Source organism: Stegostoma tigrinum, chromosome 38 (assembly GCF_030684315.1).
Source record: "Stegostoma tigrinum isolate sSteTig4 chromosome 38, sSteTig4.hap1, whole genome shotgun sequence".
In the NCBI taxonomy this organism is placed as follows: domain Eukaryota; kingdom Metazoa; phylum Chordata; class Chondrichthyes; order Orectolobiformes; family Stegostomatidae; genus Stegostoma; species Stegostoma tigrinum.
In genome coordinates this window covers 13,182,793-13,207,810 of record NC_081391.1, presented here as the reverse complement: position 1 = coordinate 13,207,810, position 25,018 = coordinate 13,182,793, and the positions used below count along the sequence as shown (strand labels likewise).

The 25,018-nt window shown below is 46.2% G+C and overlaps 1 protein-coding gene across 1 annotated transcript; it reads right to left on the bottom strand.

Moving 5' to 3' along the window:
* Nucleotides 1–7,610: 7,610 nt before the first annotated feature.
* Nucleotides 7,611–22,424, bottom strand: LOC132206471 (ferritin, heavy subunit-like). Its single transcript, XM_059640662.1, has 7 exons — nucleotides 22,323–22,424; nucleotides 19,398–19,544; nucleotides 17,896–18,021; nucleotides 10,843–10,989; nucleotides 9,310–9,435; nucleotides 8,720–8,845; nucleotides 7,611–7,712 (listed from the first exon to the last, which is right to left on the bottom strand). The coding sequence occupies exons 1-7, from the start codon at nucleotides 22,422–22,424 to the stop codon at nucleotides 7,611–7,613; spliced, it is 876 nt and encodes a 291-aa protein (XP_059496645.1).
* Nucleotides 22,425–25,018: the final 2,594 nt, after the last annotated feature.

Here is a 25,018-nt window from a genome sequence, read left to right as displayed (position 1 = left end):
ATTACATTGTTTGCTACAAGTCCCTTCTCCTTGGAAGGAGACAGGTTGGCCAGGGTGAAGTGGGGCATGCATTCAGACCAAGTAGACAGTGCTCCAGGCCACACTAACTGCTGTCCTCCAGGGAGAGCCTGTCAAACAGGTACTCTTCCATCCCATTCTCAGGGGCTCCCAGGTGCTTCAGGTTGGTGATGTAGTCACCCAGTTGCTTGATGATCTCCACCTCCTCATCCAAATAGTGAGTCTCCAGGAAGTCTCAGCTGCAACAGAGGAAGATGACAACTGAGTGCATTAACACTGTCCAAGACAACTTCATAATTCCCACTGAAAAACCCTTAGCCATAACTAGCTCTAGACAGCCCTGAAAATCTAGCTACCAGGTGGAGAATTGATGCCAGTGACGACAACATTTCAGCTGATCCATCTCACCTTCTGAAAGAGCTCCAAGTTGTATTGTATAGTGCAACAATCTCCAATTCAGCAGCCAAAAATCACATCAGCATTCCCACTAGACTGTAATCCAAATTCCTATTTCAGTTCAGTGTTGAGCAGTTGTAACATTGTACCTTAATAACATAATTATGATGACAATGTAACATCGGGACAGAGTTACGTCTGTGACTTTCCACTCCACAAAGATCAACCAATGAAGTTGAGGAGGCATGGCAGTGGTGAGAATGAAGAGGTGAAGCTTACATGAGGGTCAGTCTGGGCTGTGGCGAGTTGGGGTAGATCCAACAAACTCTGGTTCACGTTCTTCTCCAGATCCAGGAGAACTTGCATTGCCTGCAGGCTGTTACCCTACTCATCCCTCTCTGGCTTCTGGAGGGGGGAAAGAAGAACAGTTAAGCCTCAGAATCAGACTTCCTGCAGCATGGGAGCAGGCCATTCAGCCCATTGAGTCTGCAAATCAACCTTCTGAAGCAGATCTCAGATTTACCTGATCCCATAGCCCTGCATTTCCCCCACAGCTACTTCACCCAGCCTGCCCATATTTGGACTGTAGGAAGAAAGTGATCATGTCAGCACCAGTCACCAGAGGCCAGAGCTAAACCTGTGTCCCTGGCACTGAGGCAGCAGTGCTAACCACTGAGCAACTGTGCCACCCCTAAAACCCACATTGATGACTTGTAGGTGACTTCACTTTGCTCCATTTATCCTTGATCTGAAGCATGAAGTCATTGTGGGGACAGGGATTTATTTCACACAAAGTTAAACTGTTTGCACCAGTGCCCATTTGTCATTTAGATCAGGACATTCACACCTTAGTCTCAAGGGCTCTTGAGGTAGAGTACCAATCTGGACCTTGCAGGCCAGGCATCTATGTCTCACCTGTGCCAGTGGCTTCATACATGTCTGAGCAGGATGATCAGACATCACTGCTGTTTAATTCATTGAAGGGAGCAGCAATGTGCTTACAGTAAAAGGGACAAGCAACAAATGCCCAAGGCCATCCCTCAAGGTTCAGCAAAGGTAGACAGAGTGGGGAAGAGGCTGACATGATGCTGGTCTCCAGGAGTTGGGGATCAGTAAAAAGGATGAGTCTTGCCATAAACATGGCAGCATTGGCCAGACCAAAGATGGAATGTAGTGTGGTGACCAGAACCACAATCAGAGGGACAGGGTGACACTGGAGGGGGTACAGGTGAGGGTCATCAGGATGTTGGCCCAAGATGGGGGAAGAAAACTGACAAAAAAACAATGATGAGAGGGAGGTTGGATAGACTGGGATGGTTATCTCATGGAAGTGTGGAAGATCAGGGAGCATGGACAATAGACAGTCCCTGTGGCAGACATGAAGACCAGATGGCACAGGTTTGAGGAGATTGGAGGATAATGGAGGGTGGGAGAGGTATGGGATGCATGACCTGAGGGGTCAGTGGAGGAAGTTACTCCAGCAACATTTAAGCCTAATCTCAACAACTTCTTCATACCAGAAGATAGTAGGCTGGGGACTAAGTGCAAGGAAATTGTGTTAATGTAGTTTGAGGTTTGTGGGCAGCATAGACACGGTGGACAATAGGGCTAGTTTAGAAACTGCCTTCAAAAGAAATCAAACAGGGAAGCCAGGCCAAAAGAGGATTTTTACATCCCAACAGGAAGCAGCACCACAAGAGCTGCCATTCTCTTCCCCACAGCTGCAACCCTCCCACACAACTCCAACCTTCACATCCTGGAGGAGGACTCAGCCTCTGCCTCCACGCTGATTCTGGAATTTCAGCAGCTTCTCTGCAGGTTCCTGCTTCACCTGGGACTGATCTTTGAAGAACTGGGAGAAGTGGGGGAGGGCCACATCATCCCAGTCAAAGTAGGTCATCTGGAAGGGAGAGAACATGTTAAAGCCCATTGAACACAGCACTGACTCCAAATTCTAGTTCAGCCTTCTGCAGCAAGCTAACTGCTCAGTTAGCTGTTAACTGCGTGGTATGTGAACATGGTTGAGAATCCGCTGATATCCAGCTGGCCAGCGGATCCTTCAACTGGGAACTAACAACAATCCCAATTTCCTATTGGAAACTGGCAAAAGTTTGGCTTAAAACAGTGAATTGCTCAGGCTGTCTGGCACAGCATTATAGCTCTTCTTGCATCCAGCCATGTTTTCACTCACTAACCTTCATTTGAATTGGACAAATTTAGAGCCTAAAAAACAGCTGAAACAAGCACCAGGAGCTGGAGTGCAGGCTATAGTTGAGTAGCGGAGCTGCAACACTATTGCTCCTTTGGGGCTGGCATGGAAATGCATGTTAGACACTGCTGTAACAATATAACCAGGAGGAAGCAAGGTTTCTGCAGCCTCAAAACCAGGGAGATAGTGTACGGTATATTTTATTACTACAAGATATAGTAGAGGCGAATGAGAGAAAGCGACAACAAGATAGTGCAAAGGAAAACCTACCCAGTAACAGCCTCTGGATTGTTGCAGCTATAGTTTATAGCACACTAAAATTAGTGCACTCACATCCAGAAGGGGTCGGGGGGGAGAAAACAAGGGTCACATGACCACAAGAGCACGCGGGGGGGAGAGGGAGAGAGGGAGCAGGCCAATGCGACATGTACCTCCAGATAATGGCTGATCTAACATCACTAGTTAACACAAAGCTGGACACCAGAGTTTGGCTTATTCCAGCAGGCAGCGTTCTGTTGTTTGTCCACCCATATGTGACTCACTTCCGAACCGAGATATTCACAATCCAATGCCTTGAGGTTTATGAAGGGCTATTCTTCTGATATTTGAAACAGGAGCTAAGGGTTTTGTTGTTGAGGAAACCTGGTGGGAAGTTACTTTCTTGAAGCAGAAGCAGTCAAACAAAATTTCTTGGCTGTTCAATTGGGGTAGGGACAAGCTGTGGCAGGAGAGAATAGGAAGGATTTTAGAATTGGCACACATGTTCCCCAAGGGAATTGGGACCCTGGTCAGGAATTAACACCCATCAACTAGCTCACCAATGAAAGCTGTACCCACCTCCCAAATGGAGTTTACACAGGCTTCATCCATCTGTCATGAGGCATCTTCTTTCTAAGAGAAAAAAGCTGAGTGTGATGAAGCTTCTCCATGTGTCTGTGGAGGTGGAGCTGCCACATGCAAGAAGCAGACACCATCCAGGACAGAGCAGCCCACTTGATGGGGACTGCATTCACCACCTCCTTTCAGGGTCCATTATCTACCAGGTCCCCTGCAGCACTCACCAAGGTTACTTCAACACAACTTCCAAACACACTCTACCCCTTGAGATAGAATGATGTAGAGCTGAATGAACACATCAGGCCAAGCAAAGGAGCAGGAAAGCTGATGTTTTGGGCCTAGACACACCTTCAGAAGGGCCAAGCCCCAAAACATCAGCCATCCTGCTCAGCCTGCTGTGTAATCTTAGAGGGAATGACATCTACTGCCAATCAAAACTGGCAAATATCTCCAGGGACACTTAAACCTCCACATATCTCCAAATGCCAACTGGGACCCAGCATCAGAGTACATCATTATCAAACCCCATTGGTATAGTAACATTGCCCTTATCCTGAATTAATATTTAGGAAAGGACCACAAAACTCAGTCGACCAGAGAGAGTGTCCAGTTATTTAAATTCAAGAGAAACCATTTACTGCAACTACATAGATCAAGTTTTAACCCCCTAGGGACAACACTCACCAAAGACTGATAGAGATAGGAGGCAGTGAGCTCCACATGAATCTGCTTGTTGACAGCAGCTTCACAATCCTGGTGATAGTTCTGACTAATCTGGGAGGCCATCTTGTGATGAGGAGTTTGTTTTACTCTATTCACAACATAAGTGACCAATTTAGAACCAACATCAACTAGACAAAAAAACATAACGTCCTTGGGGCATTACTTATACTCCAGGAGCAGACTCTCATTTTATGAAGCAGGAAATGACATCATCAGTGATGGCCAATCACTCTTGTTAATCAATTGATCAGCTGCCACGTCCAATCAGTGCAGGATGGGAATTGGATCCAGAAAACGATCAGAATTGACAACTGGTCGATGATGGAATTGCTGAATGACCTTTGACCTCCTGCACAAGTGCAAATTCTGGAAGTATTTCTATGTGAAAATGACAATAAAATATACTCTAAAAGTTCACAATTGTGTCTGAGATTATATCTTAAGACACACTCATCACAGATTGGCAGAATTCTGTGAGTTTGTTACTCTAAGGGATTAGTCTTTGTACTTGTTGAATAACAGCGTTGGAGCCCATTGAAAAATGGCCAGATTTTGTTAACAGTAAACATTTTCTTATTGCTGTGCAGCGACAGAAACAATGTGCTTTTGGGTTATCTCATACAGGAAGCTCATTCCTTTGTGGATCCATTCTGAATCTGCTGTGATCTCCTTGACGTTGGGTTCATGAAGTGCAGTTTGAAAAGCAAGGCGCTAAATGTGCTGAGTGCCTCTCCTGCATAGTAGACCTCACACCTCCCTGTCTACATTGCTGCTGGAAATGTATAGCACATGCAAACTTTCTATCGCAAAGTTTGATTTTTAATTGTTTGAAGTAGATCGAGAGCTTAAGTCCAGCATGTTTCCAAGTGGAGAGTTTCTGGTCCTGTTTACATTACATTCTGTAGAATGTATGGCTCAGCAACTGCGTTGAATGGAGCAGCCTCCCATGCACTGGTGGCCTGTGAGGCTTTGGGAATTGAGGATCCCCAATGATAGTTCGAGTATGATCACAGCACTGATGTACAGACTGGTGGAAGCAAGTTACTTTTACTCAATATCTGCTTCAAATAGCAGGTTGCAGTCTAGTGCTATCTTTTTGCTTTGAAGGACAAATGTGAATATTATTCATGTGTTCAAAAAAGGGAATCGGGGTAACCCTGGAAATTACAGGCCAGCTAGTCTTATGCCAGTGGTTGGCAAATTAATGGGAAGGACTCTAAGAAACAGAATTAATGATCACATCATGCCTCACAAATCTGATTGAATTCTTTGAAGTGATGACCAAACATGTGAATGAAGGTAGATCAGTGAATGTGGGATACATGGATTGAAGTAAGGCGTTTGATCAGGTTGCCCATGGCAGGCTCGGGCAGAAAGTCAGGAGGCATGCGACGGGGGAAATGAGGCAGATTGGATTCAGAATTGGCTGACCCATGGAAGACATGGGTGACAGTTGACTGAAAATATTCAACATGGTGCTCAGTTATGAGTGGTGTACCTCAAGGGTCTGTTCGGGGTCCTCTTCTATTTATGATTTTGGTAAATGATTCATTTTGGAAGGACAAATTTGAAAGCAGAATACAGGGTTAATGGAAAGATTCTTGGCAGTGTGGAGGAGCAGATGGATCTCAGGGTTCATGTCCACAGTTCCCTGAAAGCTGCCAGCCAGGTGGATAGAGTTGTTAAGAAGGCGTGTGGTGTGTTAGCTTTCATTCATAGAGGGATTGAGTTCAAGAGCTGTGAAGTTATGCTCCTGCTAGACAAAAGCCTGGTTCGGCCACATCTGGAGTATTGTGTCCAGTTCTGGTCACCTCATTCCAGCAAAGATGTGGAAGCGTTAGAAAAGGTGCAGAGGAGATTTACCAGGATGTTGCTTGGAATGGAGGGAAGGTCTTACGAGGAAAGGTTGAGAGAACGAGGGCTTTTCTCTTCAGAACAAAGGATGAGAGGTGACTTGATAGAGGTGTACAAAATGATCATAAGTATAGGCAGATTAGACAGCCAGAGACTTTTTCCTAAGATGGAGTTAGCTATTATGAGGGGGCATAGTTTTGAAGTGAGTGGAGGTAGATACAGAGGAGATGTCAGAGGTAGGTTCTTTACTCAGAGAGTGGCCGGGGCATGGATTGCATTTCCGGAGAGTGTAGTGGAGTCGGCCTCGTTAGGGGCATTTAAGCGGCTATTAGATAAGCATATGGATGATAGCATAAAGGAGTGGAGGTGAGACAGGCCTTGGGTTTAGGATAAACGTTCGGCACATCATCGTGGGCTGAAGGGCCTGAACTGTGCTGTACTGTTCTAGGTTCTATTTTCTAAGAAACCATGGGCAATTAATTAATGAGCTCATGGCTTTGAGACCAAGTCAGAGTCTGGGAATTCTGTTGTGAATAACTCTACATCAGACTTTTCAGAGTCTGTCCACCATCGATAAGACTGAAGTTAGGAATAATGCTGGAGTAGCCGAAGGGTCTGTTTGCATATGGAATGAGTCATTAACTCTAATTGTATGCAAACAGGGTATTTTAATGGTTAGCATCACTGAACCCTCGTGCCAGGGACCTGGGGTCAATTCCAGTCACGTGTAGAGGCTGCACATCCTCCCCGTGCCTGTGTGGACCTCCTCCCACAGTCCAAAGACATGCAGTTTATTTTGGACTGGCCATGGGAAAGATGGCGTAAGAAGGCAGGGTGTGTCTGAACAAGATGCTGTTCAGAGGATCAGTGCAGACGAAATGAGCTGAAAAACCTCTTCCTGCACGACAGGGATTCTACAGCCAAGACTCAAGATTGTTTAAAATAAAACACTTTATGTGGTGGAACAAATACATTCAGTGCCTTAAAGACCCACACCTCAGTGAAGGCTGCAGTGTGCACTCGCTACAAAACTCCCTGAAACATTCCCCAGGATGTCTCTGACAGCCCCCACCCTAAACCACGATCTCTGACACCTCGAAAGATAAAGGAAGCAGCCATTCAGGAAAGTCAGCATCTCCAGTTCTCCTCCCTGAGTCACACTGCTCCTTCAATGTGATCGGGTGAAATCAACCTGCATCAGGAGTAACCCTCCCCGTGGGGGAAGCTCAGAGGAACCAAGGGAGCAGCTTAGTGGGCTCAATGCTGGCTTTAGCAGCAAGAGCCAATCAAATGGCAGCATTTAACCAGGAGCGTTGCTGTGTTATTCCCAGGTCACTATTATCCTGCTGTAGGTGCCATTAAGTGCATCCAGCTCAGGTGAATTTTTTCAAGCAGACTTGTGCTGAATATTCCCAGCTCTGGGCTGGCCGGCCTGAAGTTTATTACTAGGCGTGGTGGGGTTTTTGACCAAGACTTGGCAGAGAGCAAGAAAGTAAATGGAGCAAAGCCACATTAGGACAGCTTTGGATTACTCATGGGAAACGGTTCCCCCCGTGTGAATTCTCTTGTCGAGCTACAATGGGTATTCAATCCACATCCCCGGGGAGAGCAGCACATATTCCTCAGGCGAAGGAACAAATGAACTGGTCACTGTGAGCAACTGCTGATGGCTGTCCTGAGGCAGGCAGTTGGTGGCGGTGGTCAGCAGGGCACACGGCTGGTCTTGGCTTGAACCTCAACTGGCTCACCGAGAATCTTAACTGCATGTGTATTCATTGTACGTGCTGTGAGATAATAGCAAAAAGTGATTTTCCTGCCCACAGGCCCCAACCTCAAGTTCTAGGATGCACTCTCAGCACAAAGTAATAAAAATGATTGGAGTAGAATAGACCAGGTGTGGCAGATCCCAGTTGCTAAGTTTAATATTATTGCTCCCAGCATTGCTGGCTCCTCCACAAGGCTAGAGAGGGGGTCGCTGATGGATCTCTTCCCTTAAGCTCTTGTTGAGGAAAGCTGAGCCAGCCCGCACATAATTTATGTTGGCATCAACTTGTGATTTCAGTTGACTTTAGCATCAGTCTAGGTTGGTGGAGGTTGACAGGGAAGCTATTGCTATGCAAGCTAGACATGAAAATAAGCATCCAACAGCCCTGTTTCTCTGAAAGTGGGTGTCAAGTCTTTCTTTTGCACATGCAGGCGTGTTTTCTCTTTTGAAAACAATACAAAATTTTAGCTGCACGTGTATTCATCATTCCTGGGTGTGAGATAATAGTACAAAGTGATTTTACACCCCACAGGCCCCAACCTCATGCTCTGGCTGGAGGAATAACTTTGATTCATAACAGAGGAAGTTCCTCGGGATTTCCGAGACTGAGGCGGGGGTGTGTTGGAGAGAAGACCAGGGAAATATTTTGTCAAATTATTGATAATTTCATTAGCCAAAATTACAGGCTTGAAGCTCTCAAAAGCTCTTTAATATCAAGGGTCTCAATGATGGACAATAAGCAACATCAATACATTTTATTCATTCCCATTCAGCTGGTACAGCCATTACATTGTTTGCTACAAGTCCCTTCTCCCTGGATGGAGCCAGATTGCCCAGGGTGAAGTGGGGAATGCATTCAGACCAAGCAGACAGTACTCCAGGCCACACTAACTGCTGTCCTCCAGGGAGAGCCTGTCAAACAGGTACTCTCCCATCCCATTCTCAGGGGCTCCCAGGCGCTTCAGGTTGGTGATGTAGTCCCCGAGTTGCTTGATGATCTCCACCTCCTCATCCAAATAGTGAGTCTCCAGGAAGTCACACAGCTGCAACAGAGGAATATGACACTTGGTACATTTATACTATCCAAGACAATTTCAGAATTCCCTCTGCAAGACAGACTTAGCCATGACTAGCTCTGGACAGCCCTGAAAAGCGAGCTAACACCCGGAGAATTTGTGCCAGTGAGGACAACATGTCAGCTGCTGCATCTTGCTGTTTGTGAAATGGAGCTGAGTTGGATTGTGATGGACAATGATCATTCCACTGCAATGATACTAATGAAGAACTCAGTGGCCAACGTCATTTCAGCACTTCCACTAGATTATAGATCAAATTCCCCTTATACCTCATTGATCACTTGGGATCATACTGATTACAATGTTACAATAGTTCAGGAAAGTAATGGATGGAAACTGTTACATCAGTGAATTTCCAATCCACACAGACCAACCAATGAAATGTTACCCTGAGAGTCTAGCAGTGATGTGAATGAGGAGGTGAAGCTTACATGAGGGTCAGTCTGGGCAGTGGCGAGTTGGTGTAGATCCAGCAAACTCTGGTTCAAATTCTTCTCCAGATTCAGGGCAACCTGCATTGCCTGCAGACTGTTACCCCACTCATCCCTCTCTGGCTTCTGGGGATGGAGAGAAGGACAGGTAAGCTTCAGAAACAGAATCCCTGCAGCATGGGAGCTGGCCATTCACCCCATTGAGACCATAACTGCTGAAGAGCATCCCATCTGGTCCCATTCCCACCCTGTTCATGTAACCTGCATTTCAAGTTGCCAATCCTCTTTTCTACTGTGTGGGGAAGCCATGCTTTGGGATAACGTTTAAATTCTTGTCACAGGCCAGAACCAAACTGGTGCCCCTGGCACTGAGTCAACAGTGCCAACCACTGAGCCACTGTGCCATCCCTGAAGTCCAGATAAAGAAAACATTAGCTACTTGGTGACTCCTTTCACCTTGCCCCATTTATCCTTGACCTGAAGCCGGAAGCTCAGGAACGTATCCTTGTACCACAGGGAATAAATATGTACCAGATTAGTCATTTGCACCAGTGTCCATCTGCTGGAGTCTTAAAAAGGATATTCAGGAGTGAATCCCAAGGGCTGTGGGGGAAGTAGCGGTCGTGTCCCAAGCTTCGGTTGACAAGGCTGAGGTTCAAGTCTCACTTGTGCTTGTGGCCTCATACATGCCCGAGCAGCATGGTCAGAACCATCATGACTTGAATTCATTGTGGGGGGCAGTAATGTGCTTACAATAAACACAGGATCATCGATCCCTCAATGCTCACACAAGGCAAACTGTGTGTGAAAGGGGACATAGGCCAATTAACATGTGTTAGTTTGGGGCAGGGTTGTGAGGAACAGCACAGGGACAAGTCCTTTGAACACATTTTATGAAAATTGTTCTTCCGGCCTCTGCTGCATTCTATCGTTGTCCTCACTAGTCAGAAGGACAGGATGGTACTGCAGGGGGTGCTGGTGAGGGTCCCCAGGTTGTTTCCCCAAGACAGAAAATCCATTGAGGAGAGAGATTGGATGGGCTGGGGGTTTTCCTTTGAGCAGGTGAGGCTGAGGTGGTTGTTTGATGGAAGACAAGGAAGTCTGGACAGTAGATGGGGAAAATGTCTTCCCCATGGCAGACACTCAGACCAGAGGGCACAGGTTTGAGGAAGCAGGATAGAGGGGATTGGAGGAAATTTGGTGGGTGTGTTGGGGAACAGAAGAACAAAGTGCTGGAAATGGCTACTGCAGCACTGTTTAAAGGACTAGCTGGGCGAGTGCAAAACACTAGGGTATAGTAGGGCCTGGACCAAGAACAGGGTGAGTACAGTTCGGTCTTTGCTGGGTCAGCATAGGCCTGGTGGACCAGAGGGCTTGCATAAATGCTGAAACACTGGAGATGGAGGAGAGCAAACAGGGAAGCCAAGCAAAAGAACTTCTCACACTCACTCAGGATCTGAAAATCTTGTCACTGGAGATGACACCGCAAGAGCAGCCATTCCCCCCTGCACTCCCCCACCACCCAACCCCAACCTTCACATCCTGGAGGAGGACTCGGCCTCCACGCTGATTCTGGAATTTCAGCAGCTTTTCTACATGTTCCCGCTTCTCCTGGGACTGATCTTTGAAGAACCGGGAGAAATGGGCGAGGGCAACATCGTCCCGGTCAAAGTAGGACATCTGGAAGATCAAGTTAAAATTACATCAGACATCACTGGCTCACTCCCCATTCCAGTTCTCAACTACAAGACGCAAGGTACTATGATTTGCCTTTGGGGAAAACTGGAAAAAAAGATGTTGAAACCCTGCTGTAGTCAACGACTAGTAGGGAGCATGTTTTCTGCAAACCCAGGATCAACGAGATTGTGATGTAAGTGTACACATGAACTCTACAAAGGTGTGCTGTCTCCAGTTTGGAGTTTGGCACTAAGATAATGCCGAGGAAAGCCTGCCCAGTAACAGCCTTTGGATCGTTGCAGCAGTGGGTTATTGCTCTGCCTAAATAGTGCAAACTCAGGCTGTCAAAAGCTTGCACCAAGTCACATGACTGAAACAAATTGCAAAACAAATGATCAAATGTCAACTATTAGTGGCCTGTAGATAACGTCACTAGTGAAAACAGTAACCTGGAAAAACACTTGCCCTGACTTTACCCAAACAGGCAAAAAATCCTGTAGGTTTTCAGCCCATGTGACTCATATCTAAACTGTCACGTTCACAATTCGATGTAAGGGTTTAAGAGCTAATGCTCGCTATTGGAAGCATCAGCTAAGAGTTATATTCTGGGGAAGGACTCCTGAAAAGTTACTTGAATCCTCAAATCCAAAAACCACACTCAGGCAAGCAAATATCTGTGGTTTCAGTGGGTAGTTACAAGTTGTGGCAGAAGATAGTCGGGATTTTATCCTTGGGAAGCATGTGCCAGTAGAGGTGGGACACAGTGATTAAACCCCAACAACTGGCTCACCAATAAAGCGGTCCCACCTCCCAAGTGAGGCTTATAGGGACTTAGTCCTCATTACAAGACAACTTCCTTCCAATAGGCACAAGCCCAGAGGGAGATGAATATTCCCCATGTGTCTGTAGAAGGGGAGCTACAACATGCAAGAAGCAGACACCATCCAGGACAGGGCAGCCCACTTCATGGGGACTGCATTCACCACCTCCTTTCAGGGTCCATTACCTACCAGGTCCCCTGCAGCACTCTTCAAGGTTACTTCAACACATACCTTCCAAGCACATTCTACTCCTTGGAAGGGCACAGTCACATCACCACCAGGATAGAGGGGACATTTTGTTTTAGGTCAAGCTAAATGATATGGGAACAACCTCCATTTCTTCAATGTCACTGGGCTCATAGCCTCAGCACATTCCTGCAGCCCCAGTGTGGGGTGGAGAGGGGGCAGAGAGGGGATCCAACATTTCTCACACACGGCAGATCCACTCTCAGTAGGGACGGGATAGGCCACACCCAAATCTTCAATAAATACAAGTAAAGCCAAGTCAGCCTCAATGAAGGAGATCCACATAAAATAGATACCAGTCACAGACTAGCCTCAGGTTTGTTCAGACTAACAAGGGCCACTGCAACAGGGAAGTTATTGTTATTGTCAGTGTTAAAAAAAATCAGCACGTTTGTTTAGGACCACCACAGAGATCAGGCAAATGAAGTCAGGAAACTTGTGTCAGAAAGAAAACAAAAGCAAGAGGCTTTTACCCTTCAGATACCACTGAAGGCCAACTGGGACCTGAGTTAACATACATCAGTATCCTACACCATCGTGATAGTAACACCACCTCTATCCTGAACTGATATTTAGGTAGGAGCCACAAAACCTCAATCTACTAGATTGTCAGCTTCACTAGAGGCCAGGCAAAGAATTTACTTCAACAGAACAGATTTATATGTTTAACCCCGAGAGACAGCACTCACCAAAGACTGATAGAGATAGGAGGCAGTGAGCTCCACATTAATCTGCTTGTTGACAGCAGCTTCACAATCCTGGTGATAGTTCTGACTGATCTGGGAGGCCATCTTGTGACAATAAATTTCTTTTATTTTCCTCACCACCAAAATAACAAAATTAGGAAGAACAATCAACATCATTCCCGTGGGACTCTATTTATATCCCAGGGGCAGACCCTCTTTTTATGGAGCAGGAAATGACATCATCAGTGATGGCCAATCACTCTTGTTGATCAATTGATCAGCTGCCACGTCCAATCAGTGCAGGATGGGAACTGGATCCAGAAACGAAACACAGTTGACAACTGGTCGATGATGGAATTGCTGAATGATCTTTGACCTCCTGTACAAGTGCACATTCTGTAAATGTATTTGCCAGAAAATGACAATAAAATATACTCTAAACCTTCACTTGTGTATCTGACGTTGTGCATTAAGACTCAGTCATCACAGATTTGCACAATTTCGTCGGATTGTTAATCTGAGGGAATAGTCGTCATAACTTTTGAACGTTGGTGTTGGAGCCATAGAATATAGAACATAAAACATAGAACATTACAGCACAGTACAGGCCCTTCGGCCCTCGATGTTGTGCCGACCAGTCATACCGATATGAAGCCCATCTAACCTACACTATTCCATGTACGTCCAGATGCTCGTCCAATGACGACTCAAATGTACCTAAAGTTGGCGAATCTACTACCGTTGCAGGCAAAGCGTTCCATTCCCTCACTACTCTGAGTAGAGAAACTACCTCTGAAATCTGTCCTATATCGTTCACACCTCAATTTAAAGCAATGCCCCCTCGTGCTCGCTGTCACCATCCTAGGAAAAAGGCTCTCCTTATCCAACCCTCGAATTATTTTATATGTTTCAATTAAGTCACCTCTCAGCCTTCTTCTCTCGAATGAAAACAGCCTCAAGTCCCTCAGCATTTCCTCTTAAGACCTTCCCTCCATACCAGGCAACATCCTAGTAAATCTCCTCTGCACCCTTTCCAAAGCTTCTACATCCTTCTTATAATGGGGTGACCAGAACTGTACACAATACTCCAAGTGCGGCCTAACCAGAGTTTTGTACAGCTTCGCCATAACCTCTTGGTTCTGGAACTCAAACCCTCTATTAATAAAAGCCAAAACATTGTATGCCTTCTCAACCACCCTGTCAACCTGGGTGGCAACTTTCAAGGATCTGTGTACATGGACACCGAGATCTCTCTGCTCATCTACACCACCAAGAATCTTACCATTAGCCCTGTACTTTGCCTTCCAGTTACTCCTACAAAAGTGCATCACCTCACACCTGTCTGCATTAAACTCCATTTGCCACTTCTCAGCCCAGCTCTGCAGCTTATCTATGTCTCTCTGCGACCTACAGCTGCCTTCGTCACTATCCACAACTCCACTGACCTTAGTGTCGTCTGCAAATTTACTAACCCATCCTTCTACAAACTCATCCAGGTCATTTATAAAAATGACAAACAGCAGTGGACCCAACACCGACCCTTGCAGTACACCACTAGTAACTGGTCTCCAGGATGAACATTTCCCATCAACTACCACCCTCTGTCTTCTTTCAGCAAGCCAATTTCCGATCCAAACTGCTATATCTCCCACAATTCCATTCCTCCGCATTTTGTACAACAGCCGACTGTGGCGAACCTAATCGAACGACTTGCTGAAATCCATATGCACCACATCAACCGGTTTACTCTCAAATACCTGTTTGATCACCTTCTGAAAGAATTCAATAAGGTTTGTGAGGCACGACCTTCCCTTCGCAAAACCATGCTGACTATCCCTAACCAATTTATTCTTTGAGATAATTATAAATCCTATCCCTTATAACCTTTTTCAACACTTTACCAACAACTGAGGTAAGGCTGACTGGTCTACAATTACCAGGGTTGTCTCTACTCCCCTTCTTGCACAGGGGAACCACATTTGCTATCCTCTGAACAGGGGAATGACCTTGGCTATCCTCATCTTTGTCAAATGCCCTGATTTGGTTGATATGAACATTTTCCTATTTCTGTGCAGTAACAGAATAACGTGCTTTTGGATCGTCTGCTACAGGCAACCGATGTCCTTTGTAGATCCATTCTGAATCTGCTGTGATCAGCGTGACTTAGGGTCGCATGAAGCCCAGTTTGAAAAGCAAGATGCTAAATGTGCTGAGTGCCTCTTATACACAGTAGGCCTCAGGGTTCTGTGTCTCAGCTGCTGCTAGAAACGTATCGCACGTTGAACATTTCTGTCTCCATGTTTGGTTTTACATTATTGAAGTTGAATCAGCGCTTAACGCCAGCATGTTTCCAAGGTGACAGTATCTGTTACAGTTTTCATTGCATTCTGTAGAGTGAACAACTCAAAAATTGGGAAGTCAGAGGCAGGGAATTCTGTTGTGATTACGCAACTTCTAACTTTCCAAAGCCGGTCCACCATCAATAAGACTGAAGTTAGGAGTGAGTAATGCTGGAACAGTTTTCAAAGTTCTGGCTGGAGGCAGCACCAACAACACGCAATGGAGCTCCATGTAAGTCTGTCACCATCCTGACTTGGGAAAATATCCCTATTTGTGAATGAAAATCCCAGAAGCCCCTCCTCAGCAGCAGCATCATTCCGGTCTCTCCTACACCAGATGGACTGTAATGACCAGCTCATCACCACCTCCTGAAGTGTAACACTTGCTGAGCACTAAATGTGGCCTTGCCCTTGGCAGACTCACGATTGACTGCATACAGTAAGCATGCTGGGACAGGGTAGGGGAGTCCAAAACTAGAGGTGGTAGGGGTAATGTTTTCACACTGAGGCATGTGGGGTTGGTTGGGGTGGGGGGGGGGCAGGGGAGAAGCTGAAGAAGAGCTTTTCCCACAGAAAATGGTTTATGTCAAGAATGAGTGGCTACATAAAGCAGGAGAAGTAGGTGCAATTGCAGTTGTTAAAAGACATTTGGTGATTTCCAGGGAAAGGAATGGTTGAGGGATATGGGGCAAACACAACTAGTTCAGATTTGGAACACTGCTCGACCTGGACGGTTTGAGCCAAACAACCTGTATCTCTGCTGTCGGACTGACAGTATGCAACAGCATATTCCTTTGTTCGGTACTTTAGGGTGAAACAGTGTCTCAGTAGCGAACACTTACCTCACAGCGGCATGGGATTTATTACAGCCTTAGGGCACCCTGGGGAGTTTGTACATTTACAGTGTCTGTTTGGTTTCCCACCCACCATCTGAACTATTTGCTGGTCAAGTGGATAGGCAATGCTAAGTTGGTGATATTGACAAGGGGCAAGCTGGATTAGCCATGGGGAAGACACAGGGTTAAAGGACTGGGGTGGGACTGAGCAGGATTCTGGTCAGAAGGTTGATGCTACCTGGGTCAAATGGCCTCTTGCCGGAGAGCAGGGATTCTATCACCAAGGATAGAGACTGGGCCAAACAACAACGATTTTTGTGATGGAACAAATCTATTCAGTACCTTCATGACCCACACTCTTCCTAAGGCTACAGTGTGCACTTGTGCCAAAACTCAAGATAATCTCTGGGCTGTCTCTGATCACCCCCTCCCTAACCCATGATCAGACACCTTGAATGATCAAGGAAACAGCTGTAAGGCAAAGTCAGCATGTCCAGGCATCTTGACTGAAGGAGACAGCCCCCATCTTCCCCAGAAATCCCTGCTCCCTCACTGGGTCAAAAAAAATTTCATCAGCCCATGGAAAGGTTCCAAGAACCAAGGCAGCAGCTTTTTGTACAAACCCTTCAACAGTCAGAGGCCAGTTGTAGCTGCAAGCTTAAACCAAATGTGAGTATTTTGAACCATGGGCAATCATCCAAGCCCCAGGTCACCAATCCTTGTATTTATGGTATCAAGAGCATCCACTATCAATCAAGTAGCCCCAGAGAATCTGGAGATGATTCTCTGGAATGTGACTGTTCATAATGTTAGGGCTGAATTTCCCCAGCTCAGGGAAAGTGGACTTCCAGTTATGGGGAGGGCCTGAGCCCTGGGCGGAGGAAAGAAAGCAACAAACTGAGGAAGCCACTTTAAGGAATTTTGGATTCCTTCTGGGGGAAAAACAAATCTATGCAGTTGAACCAAGAAAGTTCAGAAAACCCAAGGTCCCCTGGGAGGAGCAGCAGACTTCAGTGACAAAGTGAACTGGTCAGCAGGGCCACCAGTTGATGGTTGTCGTCAGGGTCGGTCACAGGCCCCATTTGAACCCCAACTGGCTCCCATAGGCCTAGAGTCTGTCCACAGGGGGTTGGGGAAAAGCAGTGGTGAAGTGAGGCAAGAAAGCTTGCTTGACCAAAGAGGTATCAGTGGTCTCAAAATGATGCACAGTAACTGAGATCAAGAGATCATTTTATTCATTTCCGTTCGGCTGGTACAGCCATTACATTCTTTGCTCAAAGTCCTTTCTCCCTGGAGAGAGACAGATTGGCCAGGGTGAAGTGGGGAATGCATTCAGACAAGCAGACAGTACTCCAGGCCACACTAACTGCTGTCCTCCAGGGAGAGCCTGTCAAACAGGTACTCTCCCATCCCATTCTCAGGGGCTCCCAGGCGCTTCAGGTTGGTGATGTAGTCCCCAAGTTGCTTGATGATCCTCACCTCCTCATCCAAATAGTGAGTCTCCAGGAAGTCACACAGCTGCAACAGAGGAATATGACACTTGGTACATTAACACTATCCAGGAAACTTCAGAATCCCCACTGAAAAACATGCATATGGAGGGAGATTGTCAGGGATGACTAGAGCCAACGCCTGGAGAAATTGTGCAAAGAGGACAACTGCTTTTTAGCTGCTTCATCTTGCTGTTTATTAACTGGAGCAGAGTTGACTTGTGATGGATAAAAGTCATTCCACTGCAGTGGCCCTGAATGAGAATTCAGTGACCAATATCCCCTCAGTCCTCCCCACAGGTTTACAAGTTAAAATACATACTTGGAGTCAACTGCTCAGCAATGATTTTGTAATCACTATGGATCTGAAGTGATCCATGTCATCTGCACAAAAACAAAGTCTAACTGAATTTCTAATCCACAAAAGACCAACCAATGAAGGTGTTGCCCTGAGGGCCTAGCAGTAAAGTCAATGAGGAGGTGAAGCTTACATGAGGGTCAGTCTGGGCTGTGGCGACTTGGTGTAGATCCAACAAACTCTGGTTCACATTCTTCTCCAGATCCAGGGCAACCTGCATTGCCTGCAGGCTGTTACCCCACTCATCCCTCTCTGGCTTCTGGAGGAGGGAAAGAAGGACAGTTAAGCTTCAGAATCTCTACAACGTGGATCAGTCTGTAACTGCTCTGAAGAGGATCCCAACTCGTCCTTCTCCCACCCTATTCCTGTCACCCTGCATTTCAGATGGCCAATCTTCTTATACTATGAGGACACCAACGCAGACATGGGGAGGACATGTAAACACCAGTCCCTCACCAGAGGCCAGATCCAGACCTGTGTCCCTAGCACTGAGAACACTGCTAGCCCCTGAGGCAGCCCTGGAGCACAGCTGAAGAACAGTTCCTTCAGAATTGCTTTCACCTTGCCTGTCAGTCCTTGATCTGAAGGAGGAAGTTGAATAACAGGTCATTGTGGGGGATAATGACAAGATTTGCATCAGGGTCCATCTGATGGAATTGTGAGGATATTCACAAGTGAATCCTAAATGCTGTCATGGTACAGTGGTAGTGCCCCTGTCTCTGGCTGACAAGGCCAAGGTTCAAGTACCACTTGTGCTGGTGGCTTCATACATGCCTGAGCAGGATGATCAGAAACATCACGGCTATTTAATTCATCAAAGGGACAGCGAGGTGTTTGCAAAGTGTGTTGTGCTGCTAACAGTGAAGAAAGGCCCAAAACCATAGATCCCTCAAAGTTCAGACAAGGTCAACAGGGTGTAACAGTGACAGAGGGCAAGCAACCTCTTAGTTTGGTGTGGTGGAACAGGAAGGGGACCAGTCTCCTCAGTTTGTTTTTCTGGTCACCACATTATTCCTCTTTGGCCTCACCAGTCACCTGGACAGGATGGCACTGCAGGGGGAAGCTGGTGAGGTTCCCCAGGCTGTTGCCCAAGATCCATTGATTGGAGGTTAGATAGGCTGGGATTTTCTGTGGAGCAGGAACGGCTGAGGGAGTGACCTGATGTAATTGAAGAATAGAGAGTGGCCAGTTGATGGAATGTCTTCCCCATGGCAGACACCAAGACAGGAGAGAAACCAGGTTTGAGGAGTAAGCAGGTTAGAGGGGATTGGAGGAAACTTCACCCCACCCCCACCCCTCTGAGGGGCTGTTTGAAATATGAGATGAACCACATAAAGGGTTGGATGGTGGTGGAGACAGCTACTCCAGATCAGTTTAGGGTCCAGCTGGACAAGTACTTAGTGCCAGGACAGTGGCCTGTGGACCAAGGGCAGGTAAGTGGGATTAATGTTGTTAGTGTTTGTGGGGTCAGCAGAGACATGGTGGGCCAAAGGGCTTCTTTCCACACTGGCTTCAAAAAGGAGATCAAACAGGCTGAACAAAGTTTTGACTCAAATGAAAACCTTGTCACTGACTTGAAACCACACCACAAGAGCAGCCATTACCATCCCATTCCCCACCCCACCCAACTCCAACCTTCACATCCTGGAGGAAGACTCCGCCTCCACGCTGATTCTGGAATTTCAGCAGCTTCTCTGCATGTTCCTGCTTCTCCTGAGACTGATGTTTGAAGAACTGGGAAAAATGGGGAAGGGCAACATCGTCCCGGTCAAAGTAGGACATCTGGAAGGGAGAACAAGGTAAAGTCCATTAACAAGTCATGGGCCAATTTCAGTTCAGAACTACAGGGCTACTTGAGCATTCTCAAAATCAAACTGACAATAAGCTGTTAAGTACCTGATGCATTAACAATTCAGAACCCAGTTTTGAGCAGTTGCTGTTGAATTGGAAAAATCAAAACAATCCCAGCTTCCTCCAGGAAGCTGTAAATACCATGTGTTTTATTTTGGTTTGAATCTCCTGGCAAATTGCCCAGGAGGGTCTGGCACAGCATTTGGTGAGAACAAGTGTGAATTGATGTTTTTACTGATTAACCTCCACCAGAAATGGGATAAATCTTTGATTGAATAGGGTTTCAAGAAATGCCAGGGGCTGGAGTGCAGGATGTACACCAATAGAACAGCTGCAGGGCACTGTATTGCTGCTTTGGCAAAGACCAGAAAACAGATCCTAGACACTGCAATTAACAGCTAGGAAGGAGCACATTTTCTGCTGAGTCAGGATCAATGCAATTGGATGCACTGTATCTATTAGTTTGACAAGAACTGCAGTATTGGGGTGGCTGGGGGGGGGGCATGAGGAGATGAATGAAGGATGTTAGCTCCAAGAATCTGCCAAGGAAAGCCTGCCTAAGGACAGCCTTTGGGTTGTTACTGCAACAGTTTACTGCTGCACTGACTCAGACTGCCAGCAACTTGTACCATTACACATGAAAGAAAGACTGACAAAACAAACTGATCACATGACAAATATGACAGTGATCTGCAGATCAACTACTCTCCAGACAAGATCCCTCATTAACCTGGAAAAACCACTGTTGACTTAATCCAACAGGCAAAGTCCTGTAGATTTCTAAACCAGGATGTTTACAATTCAGTGTATTGAGGTTTAGCAGGTCTGCTATTGGAAGCAGCCAGTAACAAGCACATTCTTACAAATCCTGCTGAAAAAAGTTGCTTCAATTCTCAAATGCAAACACAAGCACAATTTATCTTTGCGATTTAAATGTGCAGTTAGAAGATGTAGAATAGGAAGATTTCATTCCTGGCACATGCTTACAAGGTGTGTTGGGACAATGGGTCAGTGATTAAAACCCAACTGCTGGCTCAATGAAAGCTGTTCCCCCTCCCGAAGTGGGGCTGACAGGGGCTTGATCCTCATCAGGAGGGGACTTCCTGCTGACAGGGACAAGCCCAGAGAGCACCCTGCAACAAACACTAAGGTTACGTAAACACCTTCTACCCCTTGGAAGGGCACAAGCACCCCACCTGGGGAAAGAGGGTCCAGTTAGTTTAGAATCAGGCCAAATACAACAGGCATAAACTTTTTACCAGAGTCACTGGGTCAGAACCCTCAGTACATTCTCAGCCCCATGGCAGTGCTGTGCCTTTGAAAAGCTCCAACACTTGACATACAGACAGCCCACACCCACCTAATGGAGTATCAAGAAAAGCAAGGTAGATCTCAAAAGGAGATCTGCTTAATCAGATAAGAGTCACAACCTCACCCAGTTTAATCTGAACCTAGAACATAACAGCAAAGTGCAGGCCCTTCAACCCTTGATGTTGTGCCGACTTGTCATACTGATCTCAAGCCCATCTAACCTACACTATTCCATGTATGCCCATTTGCTTATCCAATGATGACGTAAGTGTACCTAAAGTGGGCAAATCTACTACTGTCACAGGCAAAGCATTGCATTCCCTTACTGAATAAAGAAACTACCTCTGACATCTGTCCTATATTTATCAGCCCTCAATTGAAAGCTACCCCACCTCATGCTCACCATCACCATCTTGGAAAAAGGCTCTCCCTATCCAGCCCTCTGATTATTTTATATCTTTCAATTAAGTCACCTCTCAACCTTCTTCTCTCTAATGAAGAGAGCCTCAAGTCCCTCAGCCTTTCCTCATAAGATCTTCCCTCCATACCAGGCAACATCCTAGTAGATCTCCTCTACACCCTTTCCAAAGCTTCACATCCTTATAATGCAGTGACCAGAACTGTATGCACCAGAGTTTTGTATAGCTTCACCATAACCTCTTGGTTCCAGAACTCAATCCTCTTAATAAAAGACAAAACACTGCCTTAATTGCCCTGTCAACCTGGGTGGCAACTTTCAACATTCTGTTTCTACCTATCGACACAGATCTCTCTGCTCATCTACACTACCAAGAATCTTACCATTAGCCCTGTACTTTGCTTTCCGGTTACTCCTACCAAAGTGCATCAGCTCACTTGTCTGCATTAAACTCCATTTGCCACCTCTCAGCCCAGCTCTGCAGGGCTAGAACAAGCCTATTCTAAGCTGATTGCAATAAGAAATCAAGATTCTCAGTATCAATTGGCAGGTTTACTTCAGATCCCCACAAGATTCAAATAGAAACAAGGATACAAGAGGGAAAAGAAAAGCAGTGACTAGCTGATGGTGCTTCCATTCCCACAATGGTGAGTCCCAATTCATTTTTAAATTAGTTCTATCAAGTTTCAAACAGCCACAGGAAGTGATAATTACCACCAGTCACAGCACCATCATGGGACAGGCAAGTAACTACAAGAACACTCCACCCTCCACATCTCACTGACAACCAACTGGGACCCAAGTTAGAGTACATTAGGCACCAAACTATTGTTATAATAACATCACACTCATCCTGCATTGAGAAACAGATAGGAGCCACAAAACTCAGTCTATAAGATAGACAACTTAATTACATCCAAGGGGAAGAGTTCACTTCAACAGAACAGAAGTATGTTTCACCCAACAGAGACACCACTCACCAAAGACTGATAGAGATAGGAGGCAGTGAGCTCCACATTAATCTGCTTGTTGACAGCAGCTTCACAATCCTGGTGATAGTTCTGACTGATCTGGGAGGCCATCTCATAAAGGAAACACTTGCTTTATTTTCCTCCCCAGAAAAATGACACAGCTAAAAGCAACAGTAAACATCCCTGCCCTGGGACTCTATTTATACTCCAGGAGCCAACACTCATTTTATGAAGCAGGAAATGAGATCATCAGTGATGGCCAAACACTCTTGTTAATCAATTGATCAGCTGCCACATCCAATCAGTGCAGGATGGGAATCGGGTCAAAAAACCAATCAGAATTGATGAGTGGTTGATGATGAAATTGCTGAAATGACCTTTGACCTCCCGCACAAGTGCAAATTCTGGAAGGACATCTCCCTGAAAATGAGAATAAAATATACTCTAAAACTTCACGTCTGTATCTGAGGTTGTGCGTTAAGACACATTCATCACAGATTTGCAGAATTCTGTCGGATTGCTATTCTGAGGGATTAGTCGTCATAATTTTTGAACGTTGGTGTTGGAGCTCTTTGAAAAATGGCTCGATTTGGTTGATCAGAACATTTTCCTATTTCTGTGCAGCAACACAAATAATGTGCTTTTGGATCATCTAAAACAGGCAACTGATGTACTTTGTGGATCCAATCTGCATCTGATGTGATCTCCCTGACCTTGACCTTGAAGCCCAGTTTGAAAAGCAAAACGCTAAATGTGCTGAGTGCCTCTTCTACACAGTAGGCCTCAGGCCTCTATGTTTCAGTTGCTGCTAGAAATGTATCGCACGTTGAACATTTCTGTCTCCCAGTTTCGTTTTTCGTTGTTTGAAGTAGAACTAGCGATTAACCCCAGCATGTTTCCAAGTGAAGAATTTCTGGTTCTGTTTACATTGCGTTCTCTCGATGGTACAGCTCAGAAACTGGGAATTCAGATGCTGGGAATTCTGTCAGGAAGTACTCAACTCCTGAGTTTCCAAAACCTGCCCACCCTCAATAAGGCTGAAGTTGGGAGTAGTGCTGGAATAGTTTACAATGTTCTCGCTTGAGGCAGCTCCGACGACACTCAAGCAGCTCCATGTAACTCTGTCACCATCCTGACTTGGAACAATATCCCTGTTTGTGAATGAAAATCCCAGGAGCCCCTCCTCAGCAACAGCAGCAGCAGCAGCAGCATCATTCCGGTCTCTCCGACACCAGGTGGACTGTAATAACCAGCTCATCACCACCTCCTGAAGTGGAACAGTTGCTGAGCACTAAATGTAGCCTTGCCATTGGCACACTCAAGATTGACTGTATATAAAAAGCATGCTGGGACAGGGTAGGGGGGGTCCAAAACTAGAGGGCATTGGTTTGAGGGGAGAGCGGCAAGATTTAAAAGGGGCGTGAGTGACAACATTGTCACACAGAGGGTGGTGCGTGTATGGAACGAGCTGCCAGAGGAAGTGGTCGAGGTGGATAGAATTACAACATTTAAGTGACATTTGGAGATTTACATGGAAAGGAACGGTTTAGAGAAAGATGGGCCAAACGTAGGCAAATGGCACTACACAGTTTATGAAAACCTGGTCTGCAAGTTCGGGCTGCGCTGCAGAGTCTATTCCCATGGCGTAGTTTGCCGCAGTGTATTCCTTTCCTTTGGTACTTTAGAATGTTTTGGCGCCTCAGTGCCAGGGACCCAGGTTCGATTCTACCCCTGGGTGATGGACTGCGTGGATTTCCTCCAGGTGCTTGAGTTTCCTCACACAGCCCAACGATTTGCAGATTGTCGATCGTGAGCAGGGGCCTGCAGGCTAGGTCGATTAGCCGTGGGAAATGTGGAGTTAAGGCAAAGGGGTTGGGTCTAAGGAGGATGCTGTTCAGAAGGTCGATGCAGATTTAATGGGCCTAATGGTCCCTTCCTGCACTTGAGGGTTACTGTAGCCAAGACTTATTGTCACCAAAAATAAATTGCTTTATGTGGTGGAACAAATATGTTGAGTGCCTTTTGACTCTGCAGCACCCCGCCCCACCCCAGCCAACCTCGATGAAGGCTGCAGTGTGCACTCGCTACAAAACTCCCTGGAACAATCCTCAGGATGTCTCTGATAGCCCCCTCACCAACCCATGATCTCTGACACCTTGAAAGATAAAGTAAGCAGCCGTAAAGGAAAGTCAGCATCTCCATGTCTCCTCTCCGAGCCACTTTGCTCCTTCAATGTGATTTCACCCAATCAACCTGCATCAGGAGTAATGTTCACCATGTGGGAAGCTCAGAGGAACGAAGGGAACAGCTTCGTGCGCTCAATGCTGGCTTTAGCAACAAGAGCCAATCAAACAGCAGCATTTAACCAGGTGCATTGCTGTGTTATTCCCAGGTCCCTGTTATCCTGCTGTAAGCGGCAATGAGGCCCTACATTATAATCCAGTACAGTTCAGGTGAACGTCTTGAGCTGACTCCCAGGGAAAGGGGCTGTGGTGAATGTTTAGGCTGGTGGGGCACGTGGATAGAAAAGGTCGGGTGGGGGGAGGGCGGGGTGAGAGAAGTGCGGAGAAGCGGAAGAGAAAGAGCTCCAGCCACAGTTTGGGATAGTGAAACCAAAAGTAACAATACTGAGAATGTAGTGTTTATTGGTCAGGGTAGGGCCCAATGGGGAAAAAAAAGAGATATACCAGGCAGTCGAGATTGTT

Excerpts from the sequence above, each read along its gene's own strand:
- LOC132206471 (XM_059640662.1), bottom strand. The coding sequence starts at position 22,424 with ATGGCCTCCCAGATCAGTCAGAACTATCACCAGGATTGTGAAGCTGCT. Across the intron at positions 19,545-22,322 it reads CCTATCTCTATCAGTCTTTG|ATGTCCTACTTTGACCGGGA; the intron begins GTGAGTGGTGTC and ends TCTCCCTTCCAG. Across the intron at positions 9,436-10,842 it reads TCCTCCTCCAGGATGTGAAG|AAGCCAGAGAGGGATGAGTG; the intron begins GTTGGGGTTGGG and ends CTCCATCCCCAG.